The sequence below is a fragment of the Neophocaena asiaeorientalis genome, unplaced genomic scaffold, assembly GCF_003031525.2.
Source record: "Neophocaena asiaeorientalis asiaeorientalis breed wild unplaced genomic scaffold, Neophocaena_asiaeorientalis_V1.1 scaffold30, whole genome shotgun sequence".
Taxonomy (NCBI): Eukaryota; Metazoa; Chordata; class Mammalia; order Artiodactyla; family Phocoenidae; genus Neophocaena; species Neophocaena asiaeorientalis.
Window position 1 is genome coordinate 12201769 of NW_020174923.1, and position 26528 is coordinate 12228296.

Below are 26528 nucleotides of genomic sequence, written 5' to 3' on the forward strand. Positions count from 1 at the left end.
AACCAGAGGGAGCCAGAGTGGGTGTGGCTCTGCCTTGGCTGTACCGTCTCACATTTTCAATATTGTCAAGTGATGATAAGATACTTCTGTCACAGCTGGTCATTCTGTACCACTTAATGATCGCAGTCACATGACTGATGACCCGGGTAAATCATCTTTGTAAAAAAATGCAGACAGACCAGTCTTGTTCACAGCCTTTGCTATCCCCCAAATGTGGGAGAGTAGAAACCTACCATCGCACGGTGTTGGGGGAGGGTGGCCTTCCCAAAAGGGAACCAATGGAGTATGCTGGGCATTCTTACAAACCACCAGTGACAGAGAAGTTCACAGAGCAAATCCCAAACCCTTCACGCCTCTCTTCTCACTCTGCTATCCTCCTCAAAGCGCTGGATGTGCTTCCTTCCAGTCCGCCCTGTATGTGCACACGTGCACACACGCTTTGTATGTTCACCTGGGGCTCCAAGCACACTGCTCGGCGGGCTGCTCCTCTCACAGGCTGACGCGTCTCGGCCGGCACATGCAGTGTGTGGTCAGTGGGCCGAGCTGGTCCTTACAGGCCCGCGAGGAAAGGACACAAAGTGAGAATACGCGTTAGGACGTCAGGGGCTTTGAAGTAATTTGGAAGGGCCACATTTTTATTGTACTTGACAAAAGAATCATCCACAGTGGACTGGAGCTGAATGCGGAAAGCGGGCTGTCTGTCCCTCTTGTTTAAGAAGCGCTGTGCGGAGATGGCGCCTGCTGGGGATGTGGGCGCCCCTTCGTTCTCTTGAGGGCTGAGCAGCATCCAAGTTCCGACTCCGATGTCCCACGGATGAACACCTGGACCTTCCCAATAACTTTCTTACTGTAATAAAAACGCTGTCAAAAATATCCTTGCATGGGCTTCCCTGGTGGCGCAGTGGTTGAGAGTCCGCCTGCCGATGCAGGGGACACGGGTTCGTGCCCCAGTCCGGGAAGATCCCACATGCCACAGAGCGGCTAGGCCCGTGAACCATGGCCGCTGAGCCTGCGCGTCCGGAGCCCGTGCTCCGCAACGGGAGAGGCCAAAACAGTAATGTACATCTTTTTCAGATCTGTGAGAAAATCTTTTAAAAGAATCTCTAGGGGAAGAGTAGCTTATTCAAAGGGTACGAACATTAAAAAATTTGAGAGATGCAGCCAAACTGCCCTCCAAAAAGGCTTCACCAGGGAAGGTTCCCGCGGAGGCAGGGTGTCCCCCACACTCTCCTGGACAATGAGGGTGGGACTTTTTAGTCTGGGCGTAAACTTGATGCTGACTTACTTGCCCGCCTCAGACTCCTGCAGAGGCACGTGGCGTCCATACCCTTTTCAGTTCTGTGGATTTTCTTCTGGACGTGCCATCCAGCATTTTGCCTGTGATCTGCAGATGCCCATTTTGGGTACTGATTCGTTTTACCTGTCAGGTATGTTGCAAACATTTCCCGAGTCTGTTATTTGTCTTTTATCTTTGCTTACAATGTCTTTTCCTTAGAGATATACTAAGATGTAATGAGGGACTTCCCTGGTGGCACAGTGGTTAAGAATCCGCCTGCCAATGCAGGGGACACGGTTTGAGCCCTGGCCCAGGAACATCCCACATGCCGCGGAGCAACTAAGCCCGAGTGCCACAACTACTGAGCCTGCGCTCTAGAGACTGTGAGCCACAACTACTGAGCCCGCGTGCCACAACTACTGAAGCCCGCACACCTAGAGTCTGTGCTCCGCAACAAGAGAAGCCACTGCAATGAGAAGCCCATGCATCGCAACAAAGAGTAGCCCCCGCTCGCTGCAACTAGAGAAAGCCTGTGCACAGCAATGAAGACCCAACGCAGCCAAAAAAATAAAAAATAAATTTAAAAAAAAGATGTAATGACATCAAATCTGTTGATTTTTGACTTTTCCATGTCTACGTGGTTTTAAACTTTTTAAGGGGAGCCTTCCTCATGCTTGGGATTGTTGCAAAGATGTGCTGAGTCAATATGTGCATAGCGAACGGGCGAAGGGCAGTTGGAGCTGAATGCCACATCTCTGCACATATGGAAGTCTTAGAAAATGAAGGAGGTAACAAGCACAGATGCAGAAGAAAGTAGAGAGTTATGGGCCACTATGTGCCACTCTACGGTAGTACTTTAAAGGCTAGGAACCCTGGATAGATTTCCAGCAAAATGTAAATGTCCAAAATTGATCCAAGAAGAGGCAGAAAATCCATACAAATCACCAGAGAAGAAAATGAAAGGTAGTTAAAAGTCTACCACTAATGAAGACACCAGGCATGGAAAGTTCTATTGCTGAGGTCACTCCAACTTTCAGAGAAGGCTGCAAACTTGGTCACTAGGGATTTGCGGCTTTCTCTGACACTGGGAGGCACAGGGAGCAGGCCTGGGGAGAGGAGTTCAGTCAGATTTGGGCCTGGCGATGGAGGGTCTGCACCGATCAGGGGCTCCTCTACTGGATGGATGGGCGATGGATGAGTGATGGATGGATGGGTCGGTGGGTGGATGGGTGGGTAGGTAGGTGGATGACTCAAATATTTGGCCATGAGGCCAGCTGATTACAGGAAGCCACAATGAGGAGGAAAGAAAAGTTCACTGGGATAAAAGGTCAGAGGGAGAGGGAGGCATGGCTGTGATCAAAAAGGTCTGAGGCCTCAAGGGCTGGGAGAGGGAACCCTGGCAGTGGCAGGGCTTGGCACGGAGGCCAAAGTTAAGGGGCAGGAAGGTTCAGATGTGGGAGGGAATGGGGTAGAATTAAGAAATGGAACCCTTGGGGCTTCCCTGGTGGCGCAGTGGTTGAGAGTCCGCCTGCCGATGCAGGGGACACGGGTTCATGACCCAGTCTGGGAAGACCCCACACTCAGCGGAGCAGCTGGGCTCGTGAGCCTGCTGGGCTGGGCTCAGCCTGCCACTGAGCCTGCGCATCCGGAGCCTGTGCTCTGCAAAGGGAGAGGCCACAACAGTGAGAGGCCCGCGTACCACAAAAAAAAAAAAAAAGCTACTATTATCGTACACACAGCTCAGTGCTAGGAAGAGACTGGGGATGGATGTTCCACCCGACCTCCTTCCCCTTCAGTGGGAAGTGCTTTCTGGGCACTGCAGTGCTTGGGGGTGAGGAGGACCCTTGAGGGAAGCCAAGACTCTAGTTAGCCAAGAGGAAGCATTCTGCAGACACCCCGTGGCTCCGAGCTCCTTAGAGGCACACTGGGGTGCTCTGCTTCCAGTAGGAAACACAAGCCTGGGGCCTTGCTCCTCAAGGAGGTGAGCTGTCATGGAGAGAGAGGATGGCTTAGTTTCAAGTCGACAACAGGGTAGAATCCCAAAGCTCCCAGACTCTGGGATCATCACAGTGACTCAAAGCTCTTGCTGGAAAAGGACAGACAAGCAGAAGCCACAGAAGTTGAGGGGCAAGCTGTGAGAAAGCGGTCTGTGCCCCAGCTGCAGGAAAACTGAGGGGCTTAAGGCAGAGGCAGCGCGAGCGCCACTCAGCCAGGCTGGGTGACCCGGGGGTGCTTGTGAGAACCGGATGGTGCCAAGGCGCCAGGAGTGGCCCAGTGTGTGGTGGCTCTGGTGGGTTCCATGGGCCCCTTTCTCAGGAACCAGCACCCAAGAGCCCCACGGGCAGCCTGGGTGTCTGCGGCCCACAGCCCCGGCCTCTCGGCTGCACCGCGTACACTGTCGCCTTTATCTCGAGGAAGCCGAGGCCTGAGCCGGCCTGGGAACCCGGCAGCCTTTGCTGTCACCACAAAGCCGCATAGAAACATCAGCTGCTTTGCTAACCTGCGGTATTTTTCTCACAGATGCTGCCAGAGGAGTGGGTTCACGGAACTCCCACTGCAGAGATGAAGCCAAGCTCTGTGCCTGACTCCTGACCTGGCCGCTCCACAGGGCGGCTCTGTTCTCCCTTCTGAACCCCACCCCCACCACCCGCCAGCCTGGCCGGCCCTCCTCCCTCTGGCCCTCTTCCGGTCCCCCCACCGCGGCTCTTCTGTTGCCAGCATCCCCAACCACACAGCGCAGGCGATACTGGGCCGGGGGTTGGGGGTCACCCACCAGTGAGGTGGCCCAGCTCCGCACGCAGCCCGTTCCCCAGCTCCAGGAGCTGCTCCTTCTCCAGGCGCAGCCGCAGGATTTTCCTGGCTGCCTCCTTGAGCTTCCTCTGGAGTCGGGGCACAGACAGGGCCTGAGGGGGCTGTGCCTCCTGGTTCTCGGTCCCTGCAGGTCCTCCACGTGCCGGGCCCTGTGAACAAACCCACACAGCAGAGGCCATCAGATGAGTCCTGGAGGGGAACGGAAAGTGGGAGTGCGGATGGTGGGCACCACTGCCCAAACGACTGTCCCAGAACCCACATCGCTGGGTGACGTCCCTCCAACGTGATGCATCCATGCCCACCTTCCCTCTCAGGGGGGCAGGGCTGGGCTGGGGGTGGGCTCTGAATGAAGGCCCTCGAGGCTCCCAGGCCAAGGCCTGCCTGCGCTTGGTGACTCTGTGCTCTGCCCCAATGCCTTTGTCTTTCCAGTGACAGTGAGGAGCCAGCTGGCACCCAGGCCTGGGCTCCCTCCAAAGGTGCCCCCGGGACCCAGGAGGGCTACACGTGTGATCGGACCCCCTTCGAGGGCCCCATGGTCACAGGCTGGGTGCCTGCTGCCCGCCTGGTGTGGAAGTGGGCTGGCAGAGACCCAAAAGGTGGCCTGGGACGGGAACCCAGCCTCCATTACTCTCTTCCCCTTACCCTGGACGTCTGCACTGCTGGGCCCCTCTGCCCTGGGCCCTTCTCCAATGCCTCTCCTGCCTTCATTCACTCAGCCCCTTGCCTTCCCTGCCTCCTCTCTGGCTCCATCCGTCCATACTCCCGTCTCAGTCATTTCTCTACCTGCCATTCAGACTCCCCTCCACCACCTGCAGGCCCGCCCAGGTTTCCTACCATCCTGACCCCAACGAAGGTGCCAGAGAAGCAAAGGAGGCCAAGGGAGGGAGCAGTGGCCGCCTGGGGCCTCCGCTTCTGGGCCTGGAGGCTGCCTTGGGCCAACACCCGAGGTCTGAACCCCGTTGCTTGGGCAGCACCACGCGGCCCTACATCCTACCACTATCCCAGTCTGGACTCACACAGGGGTATTTGGAATGGGGTGGGTGTGGGGAAAGGAGAAAGGGAAAAAGGAGAATGTGTGTGGCTGCCTCTGTTCCAGGCAGGGGCCCAGGAGGAGCCAGTGGCGTCCAAGGCCCCAAAGGAAGCAGGTGGCCTACTTAGGCATGGCTGCTCCTGACACCTATGAAAAACCGCATTGTGCTGTCCCAGCCACTTGAGCTGGCACCAGAACAAGGAATCTGCTCTACATCCCTGGAAAAGACCAGCACGCCCTGTTCTGGCCCTGTTTCTTGGTGTGCCTTTCCAGGGCTGGCAAGCACCTGTGCCCTCCTGTGGCCTGGGAGCTACGGTGTTTGCACACCGGTGCCTCCAGCACATGCCTGACGTACTGGCATGAAGCGGGGCGTGGAGGTGATACGGTAAAGGGACCATCAGAGAAAGGCCTCCGCCCCGCAGCCCCGGCTCGGGGTCTCTCGAGTGTACAGGACCAGGGCCGGTGGGGGGCTGTGTCTTGGAGACCAGTAGCGTGGATTCACACACAGGGCTGCACAGGCCCCAGGCGGCTAACCCGACCCGTTGGGAAAGGTACACAACCTCCATGGATGTAGCCCTGGGATTGGGGGACTGGCCAGGCCACTCTTTCTCCAGGCTTTGTCCTCTACAAGGATATGCTGTGGGATTCTCTTGTGTTATTTTAAGTAAGGAAAGAACAATCCTGAAAACAGAGACTGTGCAAAACTCAGAACACTTAGAGATTTAAAAATCTTCAAAAGCAGGACCCCACCCTGCAAAGATGGCCCTGGCCTGAGCTGAGGAACATGCTGCCTGAGGCGTGACCTCAGGCGTGGCTGGGCTCGGGGATGGGGAGTCCTGATCTTGAGTGGCCCATGTTCTTGTCACACAGTGACTGCATGCGATGAGCGGGTGCTGCAGCTGGGCCCCACCTCTCTTAAGCTTAGTTCCTGGTAAGATGAAGCTTATTTTGATGACTCTAAAGTCTCACCCCACAATGACACAATGCTAATAATGACCTGAGATGCCCAGGAGCTTCTGCACTGCTGCGTTCAGGGCCCCAGGTCCCACCCCGTGATGGCCCCATCCACCTGCCCTCGCCTGCTCTGGTGCAGGTCCCAGCATCCTGGCCAGAACGGAAACATCCACGCAGCACAGGGAAAGCTTGAGGCATCCTAATGACAACTCTGTTCCCAAGGGAAGGAAGTGCCTGGGCTCCTTGAAGAAGCCCTGCGGGGAGGCTGAGGCCCAGGGAGAGGCAGTGCGGGCTCCCTTGGGGCAGGTTCCCAAGCTTCCAGGCAGAGCCAGAGGGATCGCCAGCCAACACTGCCCCCCAGCGGTCCGAGGTGCCCAGTGGGGAGGCCTGGGGAAACCCAGCATCCGTCTGTTTGGGGCCTGGGCAAGGCAGCCTGCAAGAGGGAGGGGCCTGGGTGAGCAGAGAACCATGGAAGTGTGACTGCAGCCACCTGCCCCACAGGGTCTCCTGTGACTGCGGGGAGCTCCAGGGTCTGCAGGTCCCTTCTGGGCTGGGGTGCTGGCTTTTGTGTGGCAGGGTCCCACCCCCACAGAGCAGCTGCAGGGATGGCCCGAGGCCCACGCCCCTGTCTCACTGCTGGTGGTTCCTCCCCTCTCCACACACATCTCTCTCTGAACCATCTGAGGGTGAGTTGGAGACATCGCACTCCTTTATGCCCCAATACTTCAGTTTGTACTTTCTGAAAACAAGGAAATTCTCTTAATAACCAGTTATTAGAACCAGAAATTTCACAGGGACGTGGCATTATGACCTAACGCACAGTCCACAGGCACCTCCATCAGCTGCCCAGAGGACGTCCTTTACGGCCTGTTTCTCCTGCCCGGGGTCCAGGATCCTGCATGGCTTCTGCATCCTGGGTCCCCTAAGTCCCCAGCAGAATGTTCTCAACAGGACAAGCTGTGGGTTTAGTGCCCCTCAGTCTGGGTGTGTCCTTGGAGTCAGGAGGTCTTGTGCTTGGAGTCAGGAGCGAGGCTGTGTCCCTCTCCTGTCCGGAGGCTCGTGATGTCCGTCTGTCCCAGTGTTGGCAATGGGAGCTGATCTCTCAGAAGTGGCGTCCACTGGCTGCAGCACCAGAAAGTTACTGTTTTCCCTTTCCAATAAGAAGAACTTCTGGGGAGATTCCACATAAACAGCTTGTCCAGAATTTCAGCATCTGATGACACCCCCCAGCTGTGTCATTCCCTTCATGTCCTTGGTTGATGTTCTAAGTAAGGAAGGGTTTTCCTCTCTCCTTCCTTTCCTTGTCGGCTTATTTGCAGCAGAGTGAATGCGACTCCCTGTTTTAGTAGGTAGATGATGACCCTGACTTCATGACTGACTGGTCTGGATCTGGTCAGTGGGAGCCCTTTATGCTGGCTCCTGCATCCCTGTCACGTCTCCGTGGTGGAATTGGCCACTTACCCTGGTTCCTCTCAGCAAAGCAGGAAGTTCGGGAATGCGATCTAGGCACTAGGTGCGCTCACCCACCCTGGGGAGCCACTGCCCCTTGGCTCCTGGTGGACAGAGCCGGGATATGTGCACACCTCTCTCTTTAAAGTAACCCACGAGTTTACTGTGGTGACTCCAACCCCAACCTGAGCCCCAGAGGCATCCTAGCCCTCCCGGCCACCTTATTCCCCAGCCTCAGAAGCCTGGTGCCCACATCCTCTTCTCTGGACACCCAACGCACAGCTGGGCAATTATGAGCAGAGCCTGGGTGGGCCTGGCCTGGGCAAAGGGTTTCCTGTGCCTCCAATTTCTCACGCTGTGAGTGACCTCATCAAGGTCACAGGATGCCTAGACCTGGAAGGAGGTGGGACCCTGATAGCCATGCAGAAACTAAGGCCCAGAGAGTTCACTCAACACCCACCTTGGGAGAGCGGCCTTGGGCCTCAAGTCGCTTCAGCTCCCAGGCTGTCTGCCAAGGGATTAAATACCTCGATTTTAATTTCCACTCATTTGCATGGTTTCTTCCCCCTTCACTCTAAACAAGGGGATCAGAGTTATGCGAGGGCTGCTAACAGGAGAGCTGCAAGGGTCCCTGGGCTGCAGTGAGCCCCTGGCAGCACCTGGAACAGCCATGGCCGTGGCGGGAGAGGAGACACATCACCAACGGCATTTGCTGCCCAGCTGGGCCCAGAGCCTCTGGACTTAACTCCTAGGTTACAGGACTGTGGGGAGGTCTGGGGCTCTTGGGGACAGCATCTACCTACTGATGGCACAGAGGGTTCAGTATCCCACTTCTAGTGCCCCCTCGGGGCTCAGGCTCCCTCAGCTTCCCCATCACCAGCCCATCTCCCTCTGCAGGCACTCCTCATATGTTCACCCCTGCCAAGGCACAGCTGGCCCCCCTCATGCTCCTTAAGCCAGACAGTGTCCTGGGTTGCATCTTCTCCATTCTAGGTCCTTCACAGTCCCCGAGAGTAGGTCCTGGAGCCTGGTCCCTCTTGTGTCCTTAAGTATCACTCTCAAAACTTGGCCCATGTGATGAGAACCACTGGGGGGCATATGATCGATGCTACTTCTGCCTGAGGACTCTTGATGCCTTCCAGACATCATTCTACTGTCCTTAAAACCTTCTGCTTATGAATAGGTCACCATGTGCAACCACAGGTAACACAGGTAATCACAGGTCACCGCAGGTAATGCAGGTAATCACAGGTAACTGCAGGTCACCATCTGTGACTGCAAATAACCGTGGGTAACTGACAGGTCTCGGGAGGCATGTCACACGATGCCCTGTGAAGAAAGCCCATTCTTTGCAGCACCTCCATCACGGTGTTCAGGAAGCAGGAAGGTGGCCTGTCTGGCAGACATGTGGGGACAACGTGCTGCTGCAGAGCTCTTGCCCTGGCCTGGGACCCTGGCTTAAACCCAGCCACAGAACTGGAGGGGAACTGGGTGCCAAGGGCCTGACCAGGACCAGGACGCCAGGTGGCCCGTGCACCGGACAGCATCTCAAACACTCTGAGAAGCTCATGAGAACCACAGGCTCCATCCCTGAGGGTCCTCTGGAAGGAGAACCCACCATGTTGCATCCATTTCAGGGCTTCCTAGGTCCTTGAAGCACAGTCAAGGACTCCTGTGTTAGAGGACACCGAACAGTCCTCTTCACAAGTGCAGCCTCCCTACATGTTTTTTTTTGTTTTTTTTGCGGTACGTGGGCCTCTCACTGCTGTGGCCTCTCCTGTTGCGGAGCACAGGCCATGGTTCACGGGCCCAGCCGCTCTGCGGCATGTGGGATCTTCCCGGACCGGGGCACGAACCCACGTCCCCTGCATCGGCAGGCGGACTCTCAACCACTGTGCCACCAGGGAAGCCCCCTACATGCTTTTAAAGGGATCTCAGCGACCCGGAGGATGAGGGGCTTGGCAGCCCTTGACAGTGTCTGCGGAGAACAGCCCCGATAGAGCCAGCCTAGTCAAGGAAGAAGAGGGAGGCCGGGGCGGGCGGGCCGCTCACTGGCCAAGACTGCACCCCAGACCAGTCCCGCACAGGACACAGAGCACCCACAGGGCACCCACCTCTCCCCCGACAGCCTCGGTGTCTGAGGCGTGTGGTTGCTGCCTGCCTGAAGCGCCCCCGCCTTCCTTCCGGGCTGACCTGAGATGCTTCTCAATCTCAGCCACATGCTTCCGCAGCTGCAAAACCTCCAGGTGCACCTGGTCCAGCTCGTGGGGAAGCTCTCGCTGGATGGTGTCCATGTCCAGGGGTTCCCGCAGCACCTGGGAGGCCGTTTTAGAGACAATGTTAGGAAGGCGGCCAGCTCTGGGAAGGGGTCTGGAACAGATCTGTAGGGAGGACAGGGAAGCAAGAGAAGGGCAGCAGTAGATGGTAGAATGTCCAGAAAGATCAGAAGGACACATGCCGGTCAGCCTCCCCTCTCTGGCCGAATTCCATCACCCACAAGCCTGCAGCCCCACCACCAAGCTGCCGCTCTTCTGGTCCCAACTAACCAGGCTCCCAGGCGGCTCCACTTGTCGCCCCCAGAGTGGGGACGCGGGCACCTGCAGCAGAGCCTACACTGGACCCAAGGTTCGTTGGGGAGAGTCCCTGCACGGTGTCTGGACAGTGGGCCTTAAAACCTTCTTCCTGGGCCCTAGTCCCAGGTGGAGACAAAGGGCACGTAACTGCAGGCAGGGGTGGGGAGGCCCAAGCCTATCAAAAGGCAGAGGTGGATGAAGGCATAGAAAGAGGCAGGAAGGGAAGTCCTGGCTGCATGAACAACCTGGGGCAGCTGCGGGGCGGCTAGGAGGTGCCCGAGTAGAGTCCTGGCCAGAGCTCGAGGGCCGCCCTGTCCTTCAGCTACCTCTCTCGACAAGGTCTGCTCTCCCAACATAAGGAGGGGAAAAGGACAGGTAGAAAGACAGACACGGGCTTCCCTGGTGTCGCAGTGGTTGAGAGTCTGCCTGCCACTGCAGGGGACACGGGTTCGAGCCCTGGTCTGGGAAGATCCCACATGCCACGGAGCGACTGGGCCCGTGAGCCACAACTACTGAGCCTGTGTGTCTGGAGCCTGTGCTCCGCAACAAGACAGGCCACGACAGTGAGAGGCCCGTGCACGGCGATGAAGAGTGGCCCCCGCTCGCCGCAACTAGAGAAAGCCCTCGCACAGAAACGAAGACCCTACACAGCCAAAAATATAAATAAATAAATGAATTAATTAAAAAAAAAAAGAAAGACATACACACCTCTCTACACCCTCAACTTGCCAGTTTTATTCTCAGGAAGATAAAATATCTTCCTATTCGAGGGCTTCCTACAAAGAATTCATAATGAATATTTTATTCTATTTATTCACATACACTAAAAAAAGTGACCATTTGATAAACACACACTGTTAACTAAAAAACACTTCAAGGTAGACTTTTTTCCACAGGATAATCAAACCATCTATCATTATCAAGACAGGATTAAAAGCTCTTATTTACATGTTTATTTCCTGTTTCTGGCATGTGGGGGGATGTAACATCCCGATGGCGGGGCAGAACTGGGAAAGGGCAAGCATCTGAAGACCCCCTCCTCTCATATGTGACATAGGTCTGTAATCCCAGAAACAGAAAAGTGGTCCAGTTCATCTCCACTGCAACAGCAAAAATGAACTTTCAGCCAAGACAAGGCATCTGATTTCTGGGCATTGCCTGCTCCCTACAAAAGACAGAAATCGCCAAGCAATGTCTGTCACCAGCCAGGTGTTCTGTTCCATGGAAGATGCAGAGTCTGCAGGATAGTGTAACCTATGTACTTATGGACTTGAAAGGGCACATGAAAACGGCCTCATGGGAAAGAAACGTCACAAGGCGACAGAGTGGCGTAACACCACCAGCACCAGCAGTAAGAACTGTGTTCCCAGGGACATTGTCAAGACCATGAAAAGACAAGCTAGAGAATGGGAGAGAAAGTTTGCAAATCATATATCTGGGGGACTTCCCTGACGGTCCAGTGGTTAAGACTCTGTGCTTCCAATGCAGGGGGAGTGGGTTCGATCCTTGGTCGGGGAACTAAGATCCCACATGCTGCGGTGTGGCAAAAAAAAAAAAAAGCCATATATCTGACAAAAGACTTGTATCCAGAACATACAAAGAACTCTGAAAATTCAACAACAAGACAATAAACAACCCGATTAAAAATGGGCAGAGGATATTCATGGACATTTCTCCAAAGAAGATATACAAATGGCCGATAAGCACATGAAAACATGCTCAACATCATTTTTCATCAGGAAAATGCAAATCAAAACCACAGGTCAGGTCCACCTCACACCCACTAGAACGGCTAGAGTCAAAAAGACAGCAAAAGCAGCCGGTGCTGGTGAGGACGTGAGACACGGGGACCCTCGTGCACCTGCTGGGGGTGGAAAGTGTGCAGCTTCTGTGGAAACATTAGTGGCTCTCCAAAAAGTGAAATATAGAATTACCCTGTGACCCAGCAATTCTACTCCTTCGTGCACACCCCAAAGAACTGAAACAGGGACTCGGACAGACCGTATTCACGGCAGAATGTGTCCACCACGTTCATGGCAGCCAAACAGTGGAAGCAACCCAAGTGTCCAGCAGATGAATGGGTACACTAAATACTGGGACACTCTCCAGTTACTAAGAGGAAAGAAGTTCTGACACCTGCTACAACATGGATGAACGTCGAGGACATTATGCTGAGTGAAATGAGCAAGACACAGAAGGACAGGTGCTGCGTGATTCCCCTGATATGAGGCTCCCCGAGGACTCAGGCCCATAGAGGCAGAAAGAGTAGAGTTTACCAGGGGCTGGGGGTGGGGAACAGGGAGTTAGTGTTTAATGGGGACAGAATTTCTGTTCAAATGATGAAAGAGTTCTGGGAACAGACCCTGGTGATGGTTACACAATACTGTGAATATACTTAACGTCACTGAATTGTACACACAAAAATGGTAAACTTTATGTTATGTATATTTTACCAGAATTTAATAAAAAGCACTAAAAAAAAAGAGATATCATGAATTAATAGCAATAAAGCACAGTTTGTGACACCAGCACCATCATGCCAGGGTGGAACTGCACTGGAGTTTGCCCCGCTGTCCTGCCTCCCCAGGAAGCAGTGGGTTGGCCGAGTACCTGGTGACAACCCGTCCCCGAGGAAGGCAGGGCCAGGGGACAGAAAGGGTCGCCACTGGCCAAGGCATCTAGAGTCACAGTGATGACGAGCACACGTTCCTGCCACAGCTTGGTGCCTGGGTTTAACACGGGTCCCGGGACTCGCCCAGCACGTCCTGGGAGGGCAGAGATGGGGCCCTGCGCATCGACGGCCAGCACTGCCCCTCATGCCCTGGACTCTCCTGTCTCATCTACCAGGTCCTCACTGTGTGCCTTCTAGGGACACACGAGAGGTGAACCAGCTGCTTCTCAGAACAACCCCTTCCTTGCACGGAACCTGAGGCACAGAGAGGCCACATTAGGTTCCTGGGGTTCAGTGCCACCCCAGTAGTGCCTTCAGTCGGAAGACCTACACAGTCTAGCATCAGAGGGCAGCCATACCTTCTGTCTGAGTTGTGCCACCAGGAAGCTCAGGAGATGTGCCCTGTCTCCAAGCCTCTGGAGCGCCAGTCCCGTGGATGGACCATCGACCGGCACAGCTCCTCCTGCAGAGAGAGTGATTTTTGTCAGACTCACATCTCCTAAAGCCCTGGGAACTTCCAACTGCCTGTCCTCCCTTTGAGGAGATGGACATCTGAGGCGTCCAGGGCAGAGGTGTGTTCTCCTCTGCCCTCCCCTAAGGATGCCTACTGTCACTGCTGGTCTGCTGTGACGTTAAGATGTTCTAAAGCTGAGTGGATGCAGCTGGGTGCCCCCAAAGACTGAGATGAGCTGCACATGAAGAACAATCCTTATGCCAAGAAAGCAGGAGTCTTCGTGGAGAAAAAAATCCAACCTTACCAGCTAGTGTCTGGTAGAGGCCAACCTGCGTAGCCTCCTGGTCGTTTGGCTGGGAATTAAGAAAATGTCCACGAACCCACAGGTCAAAGAAGAAATCACAGTGGACATGAGAAATTATTTTGAACTGATTATCATAAAAGCACTGCTTATCAAACTTAAGGAATGCATCTAATGCTGTCCTTTCAAAAGTATTTATAGCCATACAAGCTTATTTTAGAAAAGAAGGATGAAAGATAAATGAACTGAACATCCATTTCAAAAATGAGGAAAAAAAAGCAGATAAAGTAGAAGGAAGGACAGAACAAAGTCAGTATTAGATGCTGAGGAAACAGAAAACAACGTGCAATAGAGGGTGAACAAGACCAGAGGAGGTTCTTTGAAAAAGTTAAGTCCCTGGTGAGATTAAGCAGGAAAAACGGACAGAGGCAATAGAGCAGATGGAAAGGCTGTTACTTTAGATCCTGGGGGCTGTGAAAACATGTGGAGAATACACTCCCCAAAGCAACTTTATACCAAATTTTTGAATATTTAAATGAAATAGTCAATTTTCTAGCAAATTATAACATCAAAAAATGACACAGAAAAAGGAAAATCTAGATAGTCCTTTAACTGTGGAAAAAACCTGAACTAAAAATTTAAAACTTTCCCACAAGGAAAACTCTATGCCCAGGTGGTTTCAAAGTTGAAGTCTATCAATTGGTTAAGGAAAAATGAACATAAGTCTAATATAAACTTTTTCAGAAAACAGAGAGATAGTGAACATATTCCAACTTATTTATGAGGCCAGAATAATCCTGATTCCAAAACCTGACGTGAACATCAAGAGGAAGGAAAATTATAGGCCAATCTTACCCATAACATAAATGTGATAATTCTCAATAAAATATTAGCAGAATATATCACATGTTGAGTTTATTCCAGAAATGCAGGGATGGTTTAACATTCAAAGACCAATTTAAGCTTCTCATTCTGAACAAAATGAATGTGTATGTGCATTCCACCCCACTCCTCTCCCTGATTACAGCTGAGAGCCCTGAACACCACACACCAAGCCAGATGAGGAGATTCTGAACAGGGAGGAAAAGCAGGCAGAGAGGCTGGGGACCTTGGAAATCAAAGGATGACCCACAGTGAGTTCCTGGAGTTTTTTCCTTCCTGTATTTCCCAACTTTGGTGCTGGAGCAGCCACGACTCAGAGACACCACTGAGCTAAGACCAGGAACCAAGGCCCAGGAAAAGGGAGACCCGCACGGCTGCTGGTAAAACAGAAGCAGAATTAAAACAGACTCAAAGACAATCAGGATTTCATGACACGACACTCAAATGTCCACGACAGAATCCAAAATTACTCATTATATCAACAACAAGGAAAATCTCACCTTGAATGGAAGAAGACAACAGCAAGATGACAGATTAAAGTGACTCCAACAGGCAATCTGATACACTCTCAAAACAAATGAATATTGGAAGTTTCAGCAAAGGGATAAAAAATACAAAGCAAAACAAAATGGAAATTTCAGAACTGAAACCATAATAAAAATCTCACTGTATGGGCTCGATAGGAGAATGGAGACAACAGAAGAAAGAACTGGTGAACTTGAAGATATAATAGAAATTCTCCAATCTGAACAATAGAGAAAACAGATTGGAAACAGACAGACAGACAGAGCCTCAGTGACCTGTGGGAGAATAACAAAAGATCTAACGCTCTTGCCATTGGAGTCCCGAAAGGGAAAAACAGTGTGGAGCTGAAAAAAATACTTGAAGAAATAATGGTTGAAAACTTCTCAAATTTGGCAAAAGACACATCTTCAGATTCAATGTCAAAAGGATAAGCCAAGGAAATCTGTGCACAGACCATCATAATCAGCTTTCTGAAACTAAAGACAAACTCTGAAAGCAGGCAGAGAGAAATGATTCACAGGCAATGGACTGCTCATCAGAAATGATCATCTGATTTTTCACCAGAAGAAAATGCTATATTTTAAGTGCTGAAAGCAAAGAACTGTCAACTCATAATTTTATACCAGTGAATATACTCTTCAGGGATGAAGGTGAGATAAAGACATCTCAGATGAAGAAAAACCCAGAGTTTGTCACCAGCAGTCTTGCTGTAAAGGAAGTGTTGAAGGAAGTGCTTCAGACAGAAGGAACCTGGAATCAAGAGTCATGGAGAGGGGAAGGATCCGGGAAAAGAATGGACCATACCTTTCCTCCTGAGTTTTTAAAATTATGTTTGACAGTTGAAAGCAAAAACGAGGATCCTCTCTGATGTGGTTCTCGATGTACAGCGGGGTGGTATTTGCGACAATAAAGGGGGTGATGGGGCCTGACTGGTGGTAAGATCTCCACATTCCACTTGAAATTGCAGTGTTGACACGAGTTGACTGTGATAAGTACGGATATATTGAAATCCCGAGAGCAAACACTAGAAAAAGTACCCAAGGAGATACACTGAAAAGCTAGATTAAAGTGGAACACTAAAAAATGTTCAAGTAACCCAGTGGAGGCAGGAAAGAGGAAACCGACGGATAGAAAACAAATGTGAAATGGCAGGCTTGGCTCCTGACACGGCAACAATTACAGCAAGTGCAAACACTCTAAACCCATCCGCTAAAGCATCACAAGATGGATTTCAAAACTGCCTAGCTACATGCTGCCTACAAGAAATTCATTTAAATGCAATGATGGAGGTGGGTTAAAAGAAAATGGACGATAAAGATATACATGCAAACGCCAATCAGAAGAAAGCAGCACTGGGACTTCCCTGGTGGTCCAGTGGTTAAGACTCTGCGCTTCCAATGCAGGGGGCTAAGGTTCTATCCTTGGTCAGGGAACTAAGATCCAACGTGCTGTGCAGCATGGCCAAAAAAGAAGAAGAAGAAAACTGGATTGGCTGAATTAGCATCAGATAGTAGACTTGAGAGGAAAGAAAATTACCAGGATGAAGAGGAACACCACATAATGATATACAGGTGAAATCACCAAGAAAACATAAATGTATATACATTGACCAACAAAGCTTCAAAATACATTAAGCAAAAACTGATAGAATCATGACAAAAAAATACAGATTTGTATTACAATAGGAATAGGAAGAAACCTTAATCTGACAAAAAAAAAGTAAATATTAAACTTTAAAGTGTTGAAAGTTTTTCTCTGGGATCAGGAAGAAAGCCAGCTATGATCAACATCGTACTAGAGATTCCATTCAGGGGAAGTAATACAAGAGAAAAAAGTAAAAGCTATCAGTACTGGAAAAGACAAAAATAAAACGTCCACTATTTGGGACAAGATGACTAGGTAGGCAGAGTGTCCTGCCTGCCCCTTCCTTTTCTTCCTGAATAATGGACCCATAAATGATCAGATGGGCGGTGGCAGGAGGTTACCCTCTGTGGGCGATCTGCCTGGGGGCTGGCGGCCCAGCAGGCAAGGGTGTCAGGGTGGAGGGCAGCCTGGTTTGGCTGTCAGAGCCCGGGAGGGCCTGGGTAAAAGGGTGGGGCCTCCATGTGGGGAAAGGCCTCCATGCTAGGGAGGCTGCTCACACCCAGGAACTGGATAGAAGAAGTAATGTACTGAGGAGGTCGGGAGCCAGGCTTCTCGTTGTCGGAAAAGGAAGTTAAGAGTAATGAAAGCGGAGACTAGAACAAGTGTGTGATCCTGGACCAACCACAGAGGAACAGACTGATGGATAAGTTTGTCTTAAATTAAGACCTTCTGATGCCTCAGGAGATGGATCCAAAAAAATATTGCTAAGATTTATGGCAGGGTGTTCTGCCTATGTTTTCTTCTAGGACTTTTATGATTTCTGGTCTCACATTTAGGTCTCTAATCCATTTTGAGTTTATTGCTGTATACGGTGTTAGGGAGTGTTCTAATTTCATTCTTTTACATGTAGCTGTCCAGCTTTCCCAGCACCACTTATTGCAGAGGCTGTCCTTTCTCCATTGTATATTCTTGCCTCCTTGGTCATAGAATGAAATTTTGCCATTTGCAACAACATGGATGGACCAGGGGGGCATTATGCTAAGTGAAAGAAGTCAGACAGAAAAAGACAAATGCTGTATAACACTTATAAGTAGAATCTAAAAAATACAACAAACTAGTGAATATAACTAAAAAAGAAACAGACTCACAGATACAGAGAACAAACTAGTAGTTACCAGTGGGGAGAGGGAAGGGGGAAGGGGCAAGATAGGGGTGGGGGATTAAGAAGTACAAACTATTATGTATAAAATAAATAAGATTCAAGGATATATTGTACAGGAGATGGCCAACTGTGCTGTGTCAGAAGGAACCAGCGCAACGGCTCTCACGACTGCTTTTGGGAGAGGAAATGGTGTGAATAGTCTGGAGAGAGCCAGACAAGAGTAAACACGTGTAATTCCACTTATATGAAAACTCAGCCACAGGGTGAGGAGTCAGGACAGTGGCTGGCTCAGGAGGACAAGGGGCTCCTGGGATGGCACATTTGTAACAGCTCCTCGGACTGTGTTACTAGACAGTCACCGGAGCACACGACACGACACAAGGATTCTCACCGGTGGTGTCTGTGGAGGCCAGGACACTGGGTTGAACGCCAGCACAGGACGAGGTCGTCTTCGAAGCATCTAACACATCTTCTAGTTGTTCCTCCAATGTTTTAAATTTATGCTTTAGAGTTCGCATTTCTGCTTCAAGGGCCAGAACATAATCTTCCAAAAAAACCCAGTAAACACACAGGCACATGCGTTTATACTCTCACCCTTTATCTACCACCCTTGTCCTCCCCTGCCCGACCCTCATGACTGTCCCATGCTGTCTGATACCCTCCCCTCCAGAGATCATCTCGCCATGCTCTCCGAGGGGGCCCCATGGTCAGGAGCGAACACTCACCCTCCTTCAGTCCTGCAACCCTTGACGCACCGACACAACCATATCATCCTGAGTGCAGCCATCTCAGGCGCTGCCCCTCCACTCACCACCCCTCGAGACCCCTGCTCCAGGGGGCCTGGATGCTCCCCTGAGGAAGGGCCTGCTCCCCTAGCCCCACCTGCCCACTCCAGGAGAGCACAACGCCAACCCAGTCCCTGGTCCAAGTCTCGCTCTGGTTTTTAAGTGTGGCAAGTGTGTATCCTTCACTTTTTCCCTCCACTTACCAATAAAAAGTTTTTATTGTATATAAAATATTTGACTTAAGACCCTTCCCTTGGAGGAAAAGCAGCTGTCATACTTTGAAGTAATCTATCAAAGGGGATGTTCATTTGTAAGACTCCAAGTGAAGCCTATTTTTTTTTTTTGCGGTACGTGGGCCTCTCACCGCTGTGGCCTCTCCCGTTGCGGAGCACAGGCTCCGGACGCGCAGGCTCAGCGGCCATGGCTCACGGGCCCAGCCGCTCCACGGCATGTGGGATCTTCCCAGACCGGGGCATGAACCCGTGTCCCCTGCATTGGCAGGCGGACCCTCAACCACTGTGCCACCAGGGAAGCCCATCCATGGGCACTTCTTAAACAACAATCTTTATACTATTTCTTGCCTTCCCTCTCTCCCATGAGAACCAGTATGGACAGAGCACCATCTCCCAGCCTGTTCTCTGGGTGATACGTGGGTACAGGGACACTCCCTACACATTACTATTTGCCCTACAGAAACAGAGCCTTGTTGTTTATGTCTCTGCATTTGGTCTCAAGACCAATGATTTTTATCGTTTCCCTAGTTAGGGGTTATCAACTAGGGAGGTTTTGCCACCCAGGGGACATTAAGCAAGGTCTGAGGACAGTTTGGTTGTGACAACTTGGGGGGAAGATGCTATTGGCATCTAGAGGGTAGATACCAGGGTTATTGCTCAATACCCCCGCCATGCACAGGACAGCCCCGCTGTGCAGAGGACGGCCCCACTAGAGAAAAGCAGCTGTCATACTTTGAAGTAATCTATCAAAGGGGATGTTCACTTGTAAGACTCCAAGTGACGCCTATTGTGGACCCAGTAGAGATGGCACCTCATCCTCCCTCTCCCTCTCTCCCTCTCCCCTTCGCTCACCAGGTACAGCTGAATCAGCAGCTGCCTTTGGGTCAGGCTGGTTTGTTTGTGAGGTCTCCCCTCCTAACTGGGCAGAAGGAAGAATCTGATCACTTAGAGTTTCCATTTCTTTCCTCATCTGTGCAATAACATTTCGCAAGCTTGTGTTCTGCTCTTGTAGCTGCTGGATCACAGTAGATGGAAAACTTTTACTTATTTCTTCTTCTTGATGCCTTACAAGCATCTGTCAAATACGGGAAAAAAAAAAAAAGAAAAAGAAAGAAAAGAAAATGGTTACAGCCAAGAACCAATGATTCCCTTGTGCACTGAGGCCAGCTGCATCTGCGTCCACCTGCACCCTGTCCCTGCTCCCCGTCATCTGTCCTGGAGGTGGGTAATGTTGACAGAAGTATGAAAAAACTTTTTCTTCTGTGTTTCATAAAGACCACTGTTTTTCAAAGATAACTTTTATTGAGAAATTTGGGGACCCTTCCTTTTTAGTCAGAAGCCCATCATTCACCCATTAGAGTGGCAGTTATAAAAAAGACGATAACAAGTGTTGCTGAGGATGTGGAGAAAATGGAATCCTTGTGCACTGTAAAAGGTAAAGGTATGCAGTGGCTTGTAAATGTAAAATGGTGCAGCTGCTGTGGAAAACAGTCTGGCTGTTCCTCAACAAAGTAAACACAGAGCTATTGTATGACCCAGCAATTCCACTCCTAGGTATAGACCTAAGAGAACTGAAAACATACATACACACAGAAACCTGTACACATGTTTGGAGCAGCATTATTCATAGTAGCCAAAATGGAAATACTCAAATGTCTACCCACAGATGATGGATAAACAAAGGGTAACACCGTGAAACATGACTCAGCCAGAAAAAGGAACAATGTTCTGACACATGCTACAACATGGAAGGACCATGAAGACATCATGCTAAGTGGCAGTCAAGGACTTTAAAGCAGTTCCCATAAATATACTCCAGGATTTAAAGAAAAACATGAACATAAAAAGAGAAATGGAAGATACCAAAAAAGAACCAAATAGCATCTACAGAGATGGAAAATATACTGTCTGAAGGAAAAATTCACTGGCTAGGATGGGATTAAGAGCAGATCAGACACTACAGGAGAAAAGATGAGGGAACATAAACACATAGCAGTAGAAAGTATTCAAACTCAAGCACAGAGTGAAAGAGACCAAAAAGAACAAATAACAACAGAGCTCTAGTGACCACGGAATAATGTGAAGCAGAAACACACTAACCCAGATCATTGAGGGGGACAGAAAAGGATTCAGAACTTGTTGGCAAAAAAATTTCCAATTTGATGAAAACGTAAGTCCACAGATCCAAGAAGTTCAAGAAACCTGAAGCAAGATAAACACACAAAAAGTTACACCAAACAGCACATCATGGTCAAGTTGCTAAAAAACAATGATAAAGAAAAACTCTTAAAAGCGACCAGAGGGAAAAAAAGACACATTACGTTCCTGCAGAAGAACAAATACAAGAAACTGACAACTTCTCATGAGAACCAATGAAATCTAGAAGACAATGGAACTATATGCAGAAAGAAAATAAAAACCTGTCACCCTGAGTGAAAATCTCCTTTGAAAATGATGGCAAGAGAGACTTCTGCCTTTGACCATGAGGGATTTGCTGCTACGGGACTTGCCCTCTGGCTGTAAACAACTAGAAAACCAGACAAATTCTATGAAACCACTGTCTTCAGACACTGCCTGTACAGAACTGGGTGCCAGAGAGGAGGGGACAGAGGAAGGGAGCCCGTGGTTTGCCTAGTTCTCTGCGTCTGGGCCCAGCACAACCCAGCCCTCTGTGGATGTTTGCTTGCAGAAAGCACCAGGCTCCTCTCCTCCACGGCTGCCCCATCAGCACAGTAACCTCCAAATGGGCGGGAAGGAAGGTCCTCCCCTAGGAAGCAGCACATGCTCACTCCCCACTCAAGGCCCAGGTCCCATCCTGAGACTTTCTGACTTTCCGACTGGTTGCTGGATCCTGCTTACCAGCAAAGCAAACCAGCAGGGCTCACGAGGATCTTTGACCAGTCCTGCTGAGAGAGACCAAGACTATGTGAACACAACGCAAGCTTCTAACAAGTTCAGAGACGCACAATCATGCCCATGCAGCATTACAAGAATCTGTGCAAATGATCCCAACGGCCATTAGTGAGAGAACGATGACGTAAACCGTGGCATGGTCATACAATAAAGTACACAACCATTTAAGTTGCATTTTTGAAGAATTTTATTTTTTATTTATTCTCTTTTTAGCTGCGTTGGGTCTTTGCTGCTACATGCGGGCTTTCTCTAGTGGCGAGTGGCGGCTACTCTTCGTCGTGGTGTGTGGGCTTCTCATTGCAGTGGCTTCTCTTGTTGCAGAGCATGGGCTCTAGGTTCATGGGTTTCAGTAGCTGCAGCACGTGGGCTCAGTAGTTGCAGCACACAGGCCCTAGAGCACGTGGGCTTCAGTAGTTGTGGCGCATGGGCTCTAAGCGCACAGGCTTCAGTAGTTGTGGCGTGTGGGCTCAGTAGTTGCGGCTCACAACTCTAGAACGCAGGTTCAGTAGTTGTGGTGCACAGGCTGAGCTGCTGTGTGGCATGTGGGATCTTCCCGGACCAGGGCTCAAACCCATGTCCCCTGCATTGGCAGGCAGATTCTTAACCACTGCGCCACCAGGGAAGTCCTGCATTTTTAAAGAATTTTAATGATGTGAGAAATATTTATGGAAACTTTAAAAAAGAATTAACGTTATATAGCATGACCTGAGCTATATGAACACAGTATGGGCACAGGAACATACATGAGATATGGAGATACAGGTGGCTGGAAGGAAATACACTAAAACGTCTGAGTGTCGGACAGACATGATATGTTCTCTTATCTGTTCCAAGCGATGCTGGCTCACATCTGCAGAGCTCACATCCACCCACAGTGGGCCAAGCGTTCCCAGGGGTACCCCTCACACAGATGAGGAAACAGAGATGCGAGCTCTCGGGGGCCACCCGACCACACACAGCCACACGCTGATGACAGACACGCACACAGCCTCCACGGGTCTGACCCGGCCATGACGCTCAGCCCTGGCATTGAGCAAGCACGTGACACACGCTGTCACCAACTTCCCACTAAGGCACCACGGGGGACCCAAGAGGTCCGGCCAAGGAGGAGTTGAGCTGGGGTGAACCTTGGGCCCACCTGACTCCAGAGAACACTGTGCTGAACTAAAACTGTAAAATTCCCGCAGTGGCCACATATTACTTTTACTTTCAGAATGAAGCTATTTCTTCTGTTACTCACAGTTCCCAGCTTTTCAAGCCACCACTGGCTCTGCTATGCACCTGCTCTGTCTCCTTCCAGCCACTGCTCCGGCCCCACTGCTCCTGCTGCAAACACCCGACCTCCCTTTCTGTGCCCACTGGGCCATTTCCCACCTTCTCCATGGCAGAGCCTCAGGCTGCTCCCACTCAGGCAGACAGCAGTGTGGTCGGGGCCGTGAGTGTGCAGCTGGCTGGTGCTACTCACATTCTCCCTCTGCCACCTGTGGGGCAGGGACCACTCCTCTCAGGTCCTCAGCTTCCTTGTCCTGAACAACAGGATCCACCTCAAAGCCGCAGTGCAGCCCAGTTGCAAGGCGAATCCTCTGCCCCTGCGGCCGTGGCTGCATCTCTGCCCTGGTAATGCCTGCCCGACGGTGGTGCCTTGGTCTCCGTGGGGTGATCACCACGGCTCTGCTGAGGCTCCGTGCTCGGAACTAGTACCAAGCGAGGGAGAAGATGTGGCCAAAGCCTAGAGCCTGTCCATCTGAACAGTGGAATCTGTGATGGGCTCATCGCTCCCCAGGAAGCACAGTGTCTTGCTCCCTGGCGGCCTCTATTTCTGACTTCGGTGTATGACAGATTCCCTCACTGCTCCTACCTTAGTGTTTGCCAAGGGCTCAGCCCTGCAGAACTCAGCACCAATTGCCCGCCCACACCTGCCGCTTTACCAGGTGGTCACATCCTTAACCTGTTCCCAGCATTAAGGCCCCCTACAGGAGCACAGGTGTTTTGCTATTAGCTGCAGGATTCAAAAAACTTCATTCCATTGGGTCAGCCGGGAACTTGTGCAGCATTCTGCCTCACCCTGGGTCCTGGCTTGGAAGCCACATCTCTGTCAAGACCGCCACGCCAGCTCACACTGGCAGGTGCCTGGGATGCTGCTCCCCCGCATCTCCCCACTCTGCATGGATGGGCGGGGCACTTGTTTCTGACCCCTAGACCATTTCTAAAGCCCCTGTTTACTTAACAAGGCAACCAGCCATGAGAGGCCTCCCTGACCAGCCGAGCTGGTGCTTGGAGACACATGTCTTCTTTTAATTACCAGCCTGGGGGGAAAATACAACAACGAAAAATTGGGGTGGGGGCTTATTGATTAAAAAAAAAAAAAAAAAGAGGCATTTGCTTTCTCTATGTGTCCTAGGGAAGGCACCCATGCAGAGACCACCTGCTGTGAGCCCCCAGGACCACAGGTGACTCTGGAGGCTGGGGTCAGCCCCACCTGGGGACACCAGTGCTCCCAAACCTGACCACTGGCTGACGGTGAATCTCCCCAGGGGCTTGTTAACAGACTCGTCTTTCGGAGCTCAACCCCTAAGGCATCGGGCCTAGTAGGTCCTGCTGGGACTCAAGAGGGGTGTGTTTCGGAAGCTCCTGAGGGTGGCCAGATTGGGGGCTGCACAGTCACCTGTGCAGAGGAGACAGTCACTGCCCACATAGCATGGCTGGCAGAAGCCCACCTCCACCAGGTGAACACTAGGTCAACCCAGCACCAACTGCGGGCAAGTGCCAGGCACAGAGGTTGCAGTGAGGCCCCAGGGCCACCTTCCACCCGCAGTGAGCATGAATCCTCCCAGCAAGGACACATGAGCTACGACCTGCACTCCCGCACATAGGCACAAGCAGGGCTGGGTGGACGCCTGGAGACGCAGCTTGTGCCACATCCATCCTCCCTCTGCAGGTGGACAGCTGGACAGGTGGGAAGAGGCCAGCACCCCTGGAAACATCCTAAGGATTTCAGTGGCTCCATTATCCTGGACGACCAGGTAAGTGACCTTCCACAAATGGACAGAGGTCAGACTACTGAAACAATGGGCCATTGAACCAGGAAGGTCATGTCTGAGACAGGCTCGGGCTGAGCTTTGCTGGTGCAGCTCTGGAAGGCACTTCTCCTTGCGGGTTGCCCAGATTTCCTAGCAGCCCGGTGACAGGGCTTCCCTATGGAGCCCTGGATGGACGGGGGACAAGGCAAGAGGCAAGGCAAGACACGGGCTGTGTTCACTGTAATGCCAAACTCTAGGCCTGCGCCAAGGGTCCCCCTCAGTGGAAGCGAATGCCCCCTCTGCAACTCTGAGTCAAATCCTACCACTTCTGGCTTCAGGTTTTACTGGCGCTAGTCCTTGGCACCCCTCGGCCCGCAGACACAAGGCTCCGCTCTCTGCCTCTGTCGTCACATGGCCTTCCTCCTGTGTCTGTCTTCACGTGTGTTCTTTTCTAAGAACACCAGTCCTATTGGGTTAGGCCCAGCCTGCTCCCATGTGATGTCATCTTAACTAATTCCATCCATAAAGACTCTATTTCCAAGGAAGGTCCCATCCTGAGGCACTGAGACCGGAACATGTCTTTTGGGGCCACCATTCAACCCGCAGGCATCCCACGGTATCAGGCTCTGGCCAGTGCCAAGCAGTAAGGAAGTCTGTGCTTTGTGAGAGGAGCGGCCGTCGTCGCATGTTGCATGGCTTACTCACCACGTAGGAAGAAGTGTGTTCTGGGATAGAGCTCTAACCTCTTGGTTCTTTGCGCTACTGTCTGCCACGGTGCAATATCTGAATTTGGGGTTTTTTGATATTTCAGAGGCTGAAGACACAAAGATTGAGTGTAGACTCCCATCAACTGGTTGAGCTCAGCCTCACCCTTGTTTGTGCAAACAGTCATTTTAAAAGAAATAGGGCTGAAAAGACCTGCCGCCAGTGCTGGTTCTATTTGGCATATTTTCCCTCTGGCTGGGGGAGTGGGTGTCTCCAAGGGGCTTGGGAGGAAGAGCCGTGGGGAGGCTCAGCAGGAGGTGGCCCCTCACCTGCGCCTCCTCCTCAGGGTGGAGCCCGTGTGTCCGTAGCGCCTGCACAGCCTGGTCTCTCTCTCGGGTCACGGCCTTCAGCACCACCTCCTGGCCACACAGCACCCGCTCTGTCTCCTGCAGCTTGGCAGCAACCTGGGGAAAACACAGACTCAGTTCATCCTGGGAGGATTACAAGGAAGCAGTGCCACCTTCAGGGTCCAGACCAGCTCCCCATCCTGCGGGGAAGCAGACAGCAGACACTTGGGTGAGAAACCCCAGCAAATACGTGGCCATCAGAGCCGGCAGAGCACAGCAATCGCTGATCCAGCTCCAGAGGCAGCTGCACTGGCCGTTAGAGAAAGGCTATGGGCAGAGACTCATCACTTTAAGTCCTGTTGTTATAAATCAAACTGCTCAGTGAGGCTGAGTGTTTTCAAATGCAAAGGATAACTCGGTGAGAGCCCAAGCCGGGCTCCATGCACCTCAGTGGACGTTCCCAGCCCTTCCTCCTGCAGAAAGAAGTCAGACAGCCCTGGGGAGCAGAGACCTGGTCTCTGGCTGCGGTTAGGCCCTGAATCAAGTCCTCAGCCCGCCGGTACTGCTCCCGCTCGACACCCTCGCAGCGGCGCTGCCAGTCCAGCTCCAACTGCACCTTGTCACGCTCCAGGCTCTGCTCCCTCTCTACTGCCAGAGACAGCTGCTGTTTGTACCTGCAGGGATGAAAACCACCAACTTGAACGTTTTCCTGAGGTCCCTTTGGGCTGTGACGTAGCTGAGGTGGGAGGCGCCCCTCCTGGGCCCCCAGGCCAGCCGTGTTCACGGGCTTGGCTTACACCTTCACACAGGCCCAGGTTCAGAGAGGAGCAGGCGGCCGGGTCTCCCAATACCG

The 26528-nt window shown here is 51.7% G+C and overlaps 1 protein-coding gene across 3 annotated transcripts in view; it reads right to left on the reverse strand.

The window, feature by feature from the left end:
• The window catches only part of CCDC57 (coiled-coil domain containing 57), a 78556-nt gene that overhangs the window by 17357 nt on the left and 34671 nt on the right, over positions 1 to 26528 (reverse strand). For 2 of the 3 annotated variants that reach the window (XM_024761181.1, XM_024761179.1), the window contains exons 11-17: positions 26187 to 26349; positions 25658 to 25792; positions 19543 to 19765; positions 18064 to 18216; positions 13124 to 13227; positions 9714 to 9835; positions 4050 to 4236 (exon numbers count right to left, since the gene is read on the reverse strand). In XM_024761181.1, coding sequence (XP_024616949.1) covers positions 4050 to 4236; positions 9714 to 9835; positions 13124 to 13227; positions 18064 to 18216; positions 19543 to 19765; positions 25658 to 25792; positions 26187 to 26349 — 1087 coding nt within the window. Of the gene's footprint in view, positions 1 to 4049; positions 4237 to 9634; positions 9836 to 13123; positions 13228 to 18063; positions 18217 to 19542; positions 19766 to 25657; positions 25793 to 26186; positions 26350 to 26528 lie in introns of all 3 variants that reach the window. The other variant, XM_024761178.1, reaches the window with a different exon arrangement.